Source organism: Chlamydomonas reinhardtii, chromosome 1 (genome assembly GCF_000002595.2).
Source record: "Chlamydomonas reinhardtii strain CC-503 cw92 mt+ chromosome 1, whole genome shotgun sequence".
NCBI lineage: Eukaryota > Viridiplantae > Chlorophyta > Chlorophyceae > Chlamydomonadales > Chlamydomonadaceae > Chlamydomonas > Chlamydomonas reinhardtii.
Window position 1 is genome coordinate 3,462,548 of NC_057004.1, and position 9,686 is coordinate 3,472,233.

The 9,686-nt window shown below is 65.5% G+C and overlaps 3 protein-coding genes across 3 annotated transcripts in view; 2 read left to right on the forward strand and 1 right to left on the reverse strand.

The window, feature by feature from the left end:
- The window catches only part of CHLRE_01g021950v5 (uncharacterized protein), a 30,669-nt gene extending 27,850 nt beyond the window's left edge, over positions 1–2,819 (reverse strand). Inside the window, exons 1-7 of the mRNA XM_043058489.1 lie at positions 2,662–2,819; positions 2,094–2,493; positions 1,572–1,622; positions 1,344–1,400; positions 1,007–1,074; positions 617–745; positions 13–444 (exon numbers count right to left, since the gene is read on the reverse strand). Of these exons, the coding sequence (XP_042928403.1) occupies positions 13–444; positions 617–745; positions 1,007–1,074; positions 1,344–1,400; positions 1,572–1,622; positions 2,094–2,493; positions 2,662–2,733 (1,209 nt within the window). The 5' untranslated portion in view covers positions 2,734–2,819. The remainder of the gene's footprint in view (positions 1–12; positions 445–616; positions 746–1,006; positions 1,075–1,343; positions 1,401–1,571; positions 1,623–2,093; positions 2,494–2,661) is intronic.
- Positions 2,820–2,939: 120 nt separating this feature from the next.
- CHLRE_01g022000v5 (uncharacterized protein) lies at positions 2,940–8,281 on the forward strand. The gene is made up of 14 exons (XM_001689470.2): positions 2,940–3,222; positions 3,346–3,519; positions 3,683–3,769; positions 3,951–4,079; positions 4,183–4,351; positions 4,546–4,841; positions 5,162–5,396; positions 5,641–5,837; positions 6,020–6,178; positions 6,397–6,490; positions 6,680–6,818; positions 6,977–7,059; positions 7,259–7,455; positions 7,806–8,281. Exons 2-14 carry the CDS (start codon positions 3,346–3,348, stop codon positions 7,941–7,943), a joined length of 2,097 nt encoding a protein of 698 aa, XP_001689522.2. The 5' UTR covers positions 2,940–3,222; the 3' UTR covers positions 7,944–8,281.
- A 68-nt stretch (positions 8,282–8,349) lies between these two features.
- CHLRE_01g022050v5 (uncharacterized protein) lies at positions 8,350–9,681 on the forward strand. The gene is made up of 3 exons (XM_043058490.1): positions 8,350–8,584; positions 9,012–9,184; positions 9,351–9,681. Exons 1-3 carry the CDS (start codon positions 8,387–8,389, stop codon positions 9,355–9,357), a joined length of 378 nt encoding a protein of 125 aa, XP_042928404.1. The 5' UTR covers positions 8,350–8,386; the 3' UTR covers positions 9,358–9,681.
- The last annotated feature ends 5 nt before the right edge of the window (positions 9,682–9,686 follow it).

A 9,686-nucleotide genomic window follows, 5' to 3' on the forward strand; every position in this document is an offset into this window, starting at 1 on the left:
TTCTCATCTTACCTGGAACATGTAGTTGTGTTTGAAGAACACCAGCTTGCGCAGAATGGTGAACATGTCGCGCTCGCGCTGCCAGGCGTGGAAGGGCTGCAGCTCCTGCGCGTGCCCGCCCAGCATCTGCGTCACGCCCGACTGCGTCAGCAGGTAGTGGTGGCGCGGATCCACACGGCTGCGGTCCACCACCAGCAGGTCGTAGGGGTTGTACTCGCCGCCTCCTGGCGGGCCGCCCAAGGAGCCAATGCTGCCGGCGCTGGCGGCGAAGGCCTGCAGAAGGCTGGAGCCGCTGCGCTCCGAGCCGGTGCCGCCGCCGCCGCCGCCGCCGTGCGCGCCGGCGGAGGCGGGGTTGATGTTGCAGTAGATGATGAGTCCGGCCTTGGCGGCGGAGCTGCTGAACAGCCGCACCGCGTCCTCGCCCGTGCGGACGTCCGGAGGCACCTGTCCACAGCAGCGCGCGCAACGCACGGCGGCGGCGGTCAAGCTCACCATGACCGCAACCCTATGCAAGCCGGGAGCTTGACAACTAGGCAGCTAGGCACCCAGGCGAAGCCAGCATGACGCAAGAGAAGTCTTGGCCTCAACATAAAAGCAGCGCAACTTGAAGTCTTACGTTGTATGTGTAGGCGTCCGCCATGCTGATGTCCACCGGCGGCACCATGAGGCCGCCGCCGCCCGAGCCCGTGTCGGCCGCGCCGGCCTGATGCGGCAGGCGCGTGCTGCTGCTGAAGGGCTTCAGGTCCTGTAGGCAAGACGGGTCGGTACGAGGAGGAGGCGTGGTGGGGAGGAAGGCAGACGTGGAGACATAGGGAGGAGCAGGCACATGTGCGGGGTGCACAGGCGACCGCGACCCACAGGCAGCAGCTATGTGTGCTGCCCGCTGCCCGCTGCCCAGTGCCCACGGCCCATGCATCTGTACAGGCCGCCGTAGCCGGGACCAGCGATACACACACACACACACACACACACACACATACACACATGTACACGTGTCCTGCCGCACCTTCTGCATCACCATGGTGCCCAGCTGGTTGGGCTCCGTGGTGGTCCCCAGCACAGGCGGCTTGAGGCCTGGCGCCGTGAGGTGAGGTGTGGCAAGGCAAGACGCAGCAGCGGACGTGTCAGAGCAGCACCCAGCTGCATGGTGACGTCGGCCTCCAGCCCTTCTGCGTCCTGCTTCTGCCCTATAGCCCATACCGCCTCCACAGGTCCTCACCTTCCCTACCCCACAAGAGCCTGTGCCCCGCCATCCCCAGCCCCAGCCCGGCATCCCCCATCCTCGCACGGTACATGGCGCACGGCGCCCCCCTCAGATCCTCCACCCGGCGGCGCACGCTCACCATCCAGCAAGGCGGGGCTCAGGGTCGGCGCCGGCGCCGTGGGCGGCAGCTGGTAGCCTGGGGGCGCACGGCAACAACGGCACGGCAGCACGGGAGCACCGCTTGGCCCGGGCACACACCACCCCCGAACGCGCCCCCAGCACTCGGCCCTTCCCCTTCCAACCCCCACATGTATAACGGCGGTTTCACTGCCTCCTTTGCTGTCACGCGGCGGCCAACGCGCCTCACCTGCTGCTGACTCCAAGATCGAGCCCGGCGTCAGGTCCGGCTGCAAATTGACTGCGGGGGCAGGCAGGTCACGAATGTCATACAGAGCAACAGACAGACACGCGTCAGCCGGTACCGGCTATTGCTCAAGGCAAGACAAGACCCCTTCGCGCTTTCGCCGAGAAGTCCCACAGCCACATCCACAGCCCAATCACGCGAGCGAGCTGACTGCGGAGGTCGCTGGCCGCCAAACGGCCTTCGACATCCGCCCTCGATGATCGCAGTCCCCAAGAGCCACCCCCGCCCGACGTCCACCACAGGCGCACAGACACCAGCAGCTCTACGGGCTCCGGTCCGCTGCCGACACCAAGTGCCCACCCAGCATGAGTTGCGGCCTTGCGGGGCACGCCCGCTACGCTCCTGCGCATCCAGGCCCTGTCGCAGCTGCTTTGCAGCCCTTGCCCAGGCCCCAGCACCACGGGCCCATGCCCAACCCCTGCGCCATCCCGCCCCGCCACCCCTGCCCTGCGCAGTGGCTCTCACTTGTCCCTTTGTTGATGGCCCCGCGGAACTGGAACGCGCGCTGCTGCGCCGGGTTCAGGTCGTGCTCGCCGCGGCGCTTGGCGCGGTACCCCAGCGTGGAGTGCGGGTGCGCCGCATGCAGCGTCATTGGCGACGGCACCTCATCCGCCTGGCTGCCCGCCGGCGTGTGCCTCATCGGCGACACCGAGCCCGCCCGCCTGGCGCCGCCCATGGGCGAGGCAGCGCCGCTCGCCGAGGCAGCCAGCACCCCGCCGGTGGCTTCGCTGCCCGGCGTGCCGTGGTGGTGGTGTGCAAGGTGCTGGTAGTCCTCGGACGAGTACCCGAACACCGCTGTAAACTGCTCATATGAGCTGAGCTTGCTGGGCGCCGAGCTGAGCGGTGTTGAGAGTATTTGCCGGCCCTGCCACGCTCGAAGTCGGTGCAAATGTCACTCGCAGTTTTCCGCAACCTCTTGCTTGGACCGTGATTAAATCAAACGTCAAAGCACATGCAGAATAAACCCCAAATGACAAGGCAACCCGAAGACCACCGCTGACCCAGTGGACCCTTGACCCGCGCTCTTCCTCACTTGTAAAAAGCCGACATCCTCAGGCGGGGGCCCCGGTGGGGGCAATCGAGTCGTAGGCCCTGGCCACGACATTAAAAGCTGTGCTTGTCCACTTGTTCACTAGTCATTTTCAACATCCGTCCTCAATTGACAGTCAGTAAATTTGTGAAAGGATTGACGACTATTCCAATGGCTATTTGCAATTTCCCGAAAGGCAATAGCGACTGTATCGCAAGAAATCCATTCTGGTAGCTCTGTTCTCTAGTTGTGTTGCTTTACATGAAATACTACGGCCTAAGGTAACTGCCACAGTAGCGACTGCCTTTGTCCGAAGCCCTTCGCAATTTTCCAATTTAACCGGATTGAACACAAAAACCCCAAACATTGCTTGGGGCCGTGTCGCTTACGCAAGCAACACACATAGCGCGCATACGGTGTAATGTATCATATCAGCCTAACCTCTTTGACGTGAGCCAGGCAGAGACAGCCGAGATGGACGTTCTCCTGCAGCTGCGCGCGCTGCATTTTAGCGCCGATGCCCTGCCTCTCGGGTCCGATGCGCAGCAGCACAAGGCTTTGCAGGTAACTGGCAGGCACCGGAGGTCTAGATGAAAATCCGCGGGCGGGGCCTTTGCTCTCCTCCACTCTGGACCCGAGACTGCTCGCGCACCCCTGAGCCCTACTCGTCGCCCGTGCTCAACCCAGATGAAATGCTTCCTCGCGGCAGCTGGCGTGCCCCAATCAGACCGCACACATGAGGCAGCGGATGCCATGCTGGACGCGGGCGCGCCGTCCCGCCGTGAGCGGCTATGGGCGAGCTTCACGAACGCGGCGGGCGCAGAGCCGGACTTCTGCATCCAAGCCGGAGCCCTGGCTGAGGTGAGCCCCGCACCGCTGCGACCCAAACTGTACAGATGTACGCAAGGTCCAGAATGATGTGCCTCAGATTTCGATTATCGACTGGGTGTAAGCATACCGTACACAATCTCTTGCTGCTTTGCATGCGCGCTCCCCCGCCCTGTACTCGCTTTGCGCCGCGCAGCTGGATGTGTCGACCGCGATGCTGAAAGCCTCGGCACTGGCGGACCTGACGGAGGTCACCGTGGCTGCCAGAGACGCGTCCATAAAGGCAAGAGGCTGTGGGGCTTGAGGCTTGAGCGGCCGATGGATAAGAGGCCTGTGCTGCTGGTGATGTTGTGCCTGTGAAGGAGTGGAAGGTGGAAGGCGCTGTGTTTGGTCGGTGTGAAGGAGAAAGAAAAGAGGCATGCCGCAATGGTCACCGTAATAGTAATACTTGTGTCGGCGTGCAGGCTCATACAGCACTGCTGGACTACCACAGTAGCCAGCAGCAGCTCGCGGCACAACGTGCGGCGGCAGCAGCTACAGCCGCGGCGGCAGCAGCAGCAACAGCCTTCAACACCGGGAGCGGAAGCCAACCAGTAAGTTTGCTCTTGAGCCGGCACGCCGACCGTGTGCCTTGACTGCAACGCGCTCTGCATCACGTAGCGCCTGATGTCTGGGTTATGGTCTTCTGGGGCGCAGGGCTTCGCACCGGCAGGTGGCATGCGCCCGCCAGGGCCACAAGGCCCCAGCCGACCAGGCCCACGGCCGCCTGCCCTGGCAGGGCTGCAGGGGCCGGGCCCGCATCTGACGCAGCAGCTGGGCGGCGCAGGGCCAGGACCGGGGTCGTCAAACTCGACACAGCAACCAGGTATGTGCGCGTGTGTGCGCTCCAGAGAGCGCAACAGAACTCTGTGTATTGAGCCAGTTACGCCGGCAAAGTTGCGTTCAGGTCCGAGTGGCTACCTGCGTGCGCACGTGGCCACTGGCCACAAACGCCGGCAAACCGTGGCAAGCACTTCGGGATGTATTGCCCATGCCGCGTCCTGTGCCGTGCTGCTGCAGACGGAGGCGGACGCGGAGCGTCAGGCTGGCAATCAGGCTTGGCGATGGGGCCGGGCGGGGCCGCGGGGCCGCAGGTGGGCACGGCGCCGTCCCGCTGGGCCCCCGGGAAACGCGGCGCGCTGGATGCCTTGGGCCCACCCGACGACGCAGACGGAGGCGGGGCCGGTGGTGGCTTCGGGGCAGCCGGCGCGGGCAATGCGGGCGGATGCGGCCTGGGCGGCTTCCGCACTGCTAAGAGCCAGCTGGTGGCGGACTGCGCACGCAAGGGCCAGCCGCCGCCAGCCTTTGTCAATCAGGTGCGGTGGCGCCGCGACTGCTGCCCGCGGGTGCGGCGTTTGACTGAGCAGCGCCCCAGAGGGTGCAGGGGCACATGTTCGGTGTCCGCGAGCTGAGCATCGCCCCGTGAGCGTGCAGCGTCTTTGAAATGCGTAAATGCGAATGCGAATGCAGATGGTAGCGGAGGTTGTCTGTGCTGGGTTCTGGTTTGGCGTGTTGTACCTGAACCGAGACGCACGCTCATGGCCATCCTTGCAAGTCTGCAAGCTCCTATACACATGTGCACATTGACCTTGTCCTCTTGTGCTTTTCCTGACCAAACTTGCACACACGTGCGCAGGCGCCGCGCACTGGCCTGATGCGGCCCCAGAAGGCGCAGAAGACGGGCCCGGGCGGCGGCGGCTCCAGTGTGCGTGGCTTCGTGCCGCCGTTCGTGGCCAAGGCCGTGGAGGGTATGAACGGCGGCGGCAACGGGGCTGGGGGCGGTGCCGGCGGCGGGGCAGGCGGCGAGGGCGGCGTGGAGAGCCCCTACCCTGCCAAGCTCCTGGACATGCTGTCAGAGCGCGGGCTGCTCAGTGAGTGCCGGGTCCAGGGGTGATGTGGTGGAGGGTAGCAAGGCCGGGCCAGCACCGCTTGGCGGGGCGGGTGGGCCCGAGGTGCTGTGCAACGGTGAAGTCCTGGCGGCTGTGCCGAGGTGCGGGCCTGCTGCTGGGTGCGGAGGCGCAGGGCTGCTCTCAACCGGCAGTGCCTCTGGAGCCAGAAGCACGCCTGCTCGCAGCGCCACCGCGCCATCGGCATCCACAACCGCAACCGCTGCAGGTTTCGACGGGGAGGGCGGGTTAGTGCTGCCGCCCAAGCTGGCGCAGCTGGACCCCAAGATCGTGGAGCACGTGTTCAACGAGGTGACGGACAGCTGCGGCGGCATCACGTGGGACGACATCGCGGGCCAGGACGCGGCCAAGCGGCTGGTGCAGGAGATGGTGGTGTGGCCCATGCTCAACCCGCAGCTGTTCACGGTGGGGGTGCGGGTGCGGGTGGGACGCGGGCATTTCCAGGCGCAGGTCAGGAGGAGGTTAAGGGGGTGGCCGCGGGTGCATGCTGCTGAGAGGGTGGTGTGCGATGCGGCGGTTGGGGCGCACGGCGCAAGGCCGGTGCGCCTGTATGAGGAGGCTGAGCTAGCGCCCAACTGCCGCCGCAGGGTGCGCGGGCGCCGCCGCGCGGGTTGCTGCTGTTCGGTCCACCCGGCACCGGCAAGACGCTGATTGGCAAGGCAGTGGCGGCCAACATCTGCGCAACCTTCTTCTCCATCTCCGCCTCCTCGCTCACTAGCAAGTGGATCGGCGAGGGCGAGCGCATGGTGAGCGGCGGGAGGGGCGGAGCGCAGATGAGTTGGTCGTGTTGCCGTTTACCCACGGTGCATGCCTCTGGGAGCGGGCCGGGAACGTCTGTGGCGGGAAAGCACACAGACCCCTGGTGGGCGGGGAAACGCGGAAGGGTCAGCAGTGTGGACATCTGCTACAGCACGTGCCTGGGCCTGACACAGCCCGACGCCCCGTGCAATGCCGTGCTGTGCAGGTGCGGGCGCTGTTCGCGCTGGCTGGGCTGCTGAGTCCCTCCGTCATCTTCATAGACGAGATAGACTCGCTCATCTCCGCGCGCAAGTCCGAAGGTGCGGATCCCGCCCATGTTTCGCTGTCACACGCGCCACCCGGTTCTCTTTGCATCTGTGCACCCGCCACCACCTACCTGCCCACCCTGTGTGACTCCGTCTGCTCCGAGCTGAATCCCGCCCTTAACTAGTCATGAATGTACCCCCCGCCACGCACCCCTGCGTGTCATCTCACCCGACCCCAACCAGGCGAGCACGAGGCCAGCCGGCGGCTGAAGACGCAGATGCTGATCGAGCTGGAGGGCTGCGACCCCTCCAAGGACGCCGAGCGCATCTTGCTCATCGGCGCCACCAACCGGCCGGAGGAGCTGGACGAGGCGGCGCGCAGGTGCGAGCTGGATTGGGGCAGGACGGGGGCCGCGGGGCCCGACTGACGGCGCTCCATGTCTTTAGCGGGCGTGCCGCATGCCGCTCCCGGCATCAGTCGGTGCTAGACAGTGCGCCCGGCCTTCAATCTTGTGCCCGCGCTGACCGAATCCCCCGCAGGCGCATGCCCAAGCAGCTCTACATTCCGCTGCCCTGCGAGGCCGCGCGGCGCCAGATGCTGTCGCGTGCCTTCCGAGCCGGATGTGAGCCCGCCGATGCTGAGTGCCTGGGCGCCTGCAGTCGTGTGGCGGTCCTTAGCCCACTGCACATCATGCCACAACCATTGGGTACCTGACACCTACCACACCCTGCCGCATCTCACCTCACTTGCCGCCCCAACCATTCTCCCCCCCCGCCACGACCGCCAATCACCGCCCCCACCGCCGCGCCCGCGCATCGCAGCCGACATCTCCCACTGCCTGACGCCCGTGGACTTGGACAAGGTGGTGGAGCGCACTGCCGGCTACAGCGGCAGTGACATGAAGAACCTGATCCAGGAGGCCTGCCAGGGCCCGGTGCGCGACCTGTTCCGGCAGCGCGGCAACGTGACCAACGTGGCAGCCTCGGAGCTGCGGCCCGTGACGCTGCGGGACTTTCAGGTGGGCGGGACATGTGTGTGTGTGTGTGTGTGTGTGTGTGTGTGTGTGTGTGTGTGTGTGTGTGTGTGTGTGTGTGTGTCTGTGTTAGGAAGGCACTAGGGAAGGAGTGTGTTGTTTGTGATCACAAAAAAGCTGCCACTACGGGGAGAGGCGGGCCGTGTGTGGGCCACGGGGCGATGGATGGGTGGTGGTGAGGGGGAAGAGGGGAATGGATATGGGGAAATAGGCGGTGGGAAGGGTGGGGAGGGTAGATGACTGGGCGGGTTGGGTGAATGCGATCGCATGTGGGTCGGGGCCAGAGCTACACGCTGACGTGCCTGGCTGCCTAACCCCGGGTGTGCACCCTGCAGATGGCGTGCAAGGCGCAGAAGCGCAGTGTGGCGGACTGTGAGGTGGAGCGCTACATCGCATATGACGCCACCTTTGGGGCCAAGTACGTGGGAGACGACCCCGCGGCGGACGGCGACGAGGAGCTGGAGCCGTGGTGAAGAGGGGCTGGGGAGAGGTGGTGGTGGGCGGCGGCGGCGGCGGCAGGAGCAGGCGTGGGCGAAGTCGGCGGGATGGGAGAGCAAGGGGGCAGCAGCCCTGTGGAGCAGGACGGGCCGAGGGTGCCTGGGGAGGGGAGAGGAGCAGGAGGGAGGCGTGGGGAGGGGAAGAAGCAGGAGGGACGAGGGCAGGCGGCGGGCTTCACTCAGGGCGTGTTGCCGCCAAGCAGGATGGCAAAGTGTAGAAGCCAGGGCACGAATGTGCAGACGTGCGATGTGGAGCATCTGGAGTCCGAAGCAAGCGCCAATGCGAGCGGCGATTCATTATGTCAAGGCCCGAATTGTGGCGCGACCCGCGGGATGTTCCTGTCCTTCAAACGCAAACCTTCGGCACTCAAACGACCCACTCCTACCCAGATATTCCTTATTCAACACAACTCCTAGCCATGGAACACAAGCAGCAGCAACAGCAGCAGCAGCCAGGCACTACTGGCGCCAAGAGCTGCAGCCAGGCCGCGGAGGTGCACCTGGCCGAGGCGGTGGCGGCCGAGCCCCCGCAGCTGGACGACCAGTCGCAGCTGCAGCCGCACGGCGAGAAGCTCAAGCGCAGCCCGGCCTCGGAGGAGTACCCCGACACCGGCGTGGTGCGTGGGGATGAGCTAGCAGCAGTGGCGGGTGGTCGCTTGGGTGGGCCTTGTCGCTTGGGCGGGCTGCTCTCTGCGTGGACCGGGGTCTGGCGGTGGCTGCTAGCTGCTACAGGTTGTGGTGTCGGGGAGGAGGGGTTGCACAGCGGCGGGGGGCGGGGCGTCATGCCACGGCAGGGCAGGGGCGCGTGAGTAGCGCGGAGTTGGGGGGTGGGAAGCGAACGCGGCGGGGGCGTTGGAGAGGTGCGTCCCGGCGGAGTGCGACGCGGCAGCCGCGGGTTCCCGGCTCCCTGTCGCCCCTCGCCCCTCGCCCCAGTGCAATACGCAAACACGCTCACGCGCTAATGTGTGTGTGTGTTAAAGAGCACAAGAAAAACATAGCGTAAAGTGTGTGTGTGTGTGTGTGTGTGTGTGTGTGTGTGCTCAGGTGTATGAGGACATGAGCACGCCGCAGCTGCACACCACCACCCTGGCCGAGGCGGTGGCGGCGGACCGGCCGCAGCTGGACGACCGCACCACCACGCCGCCGCACACCACCAGCAAGGCCGGCCTGGACCACAGCGGCGCGGAGGGCGCGGCGGCGGGGGGCGGACACGGCGCGTGAGTACCGAGTAGCCCTGAGCGGTGGGCAGTCCCGACCTCCGTTGTGAACTCGTACACCGTGGCATGCGTGGGACAGCGCCTGTATGTGTCCAGCTCGTGGACCTCTAATGGACTGGCTACCTCCCTCGTGCACTGGCAACCCCCGCTGTGCTCGCTTTCACAGGAGCTAAGGCGCAAGACCATGCAAGGCTGAGAGGATGCGATGGGCATGGAGGGGAGGGGGCTGTGAGGACTGAGGAGTGGGGGGATGGGGCTGGGATTCAGCAGTGTCCCGCTGAGGACCGATGTTGTCGGGGATGCATGTGGCCGAGGGACTGAGGCGGCAAAGTCATAGATTCGCACAAGCGCACTATCAGGGTCAGGAGGAGTTGTCAGGGTGTTGCGGGCACCAGGTGACCAGAGAGCTGCTGGGGCTGCCGCCGGATGGGCAGGCGTGAAATGGCTGGAAATGGCGACAACGCGTGCTGGTGGTGCCAAAGAGCAGACGATTGCAGAGGAA

Bases quoted from the DNA above. Each gene is read 5' to 3' on its own strand.
- CHLRE_01g022000v5 (XM_001689470.2), top strand. From the start codon at position 3,346: ATGAAATGCTTCCTCGCGGCAGCTGGCGTGCCCCAATCAGACCGCACA. The intron at 4,080-4,182 runs GTAAGTTTGCTC...TCTGGGGCGCAG, and splicing joins CCGGGAGCGGAAGCCAACCA to GGCTTCGCACCGGCAGGTGG. The intron at 6,819-6,976 runs GTGCGAGCTGGA...AATCCCCCGCAG, and splicing joins CTGGACGAGGCGGCGCGCAG to GCGCATGCCCAAGCAGCTCT.
- CHLRE_01g022050v5 (XM_043058490.1), top strand. From the start codon at position 8,387: ATGGAACACAAGCAGCAGCAACAGCAGCAGCAGCCAGGCACTACTGGC. The intron at 8,585-9,011 runs GTGCGTGGGGAT...GTGTGTGCTCAG, and splicing joins AGTACCCCGACACCGGCGTG to GTGTATGAGGACATGAGCAC.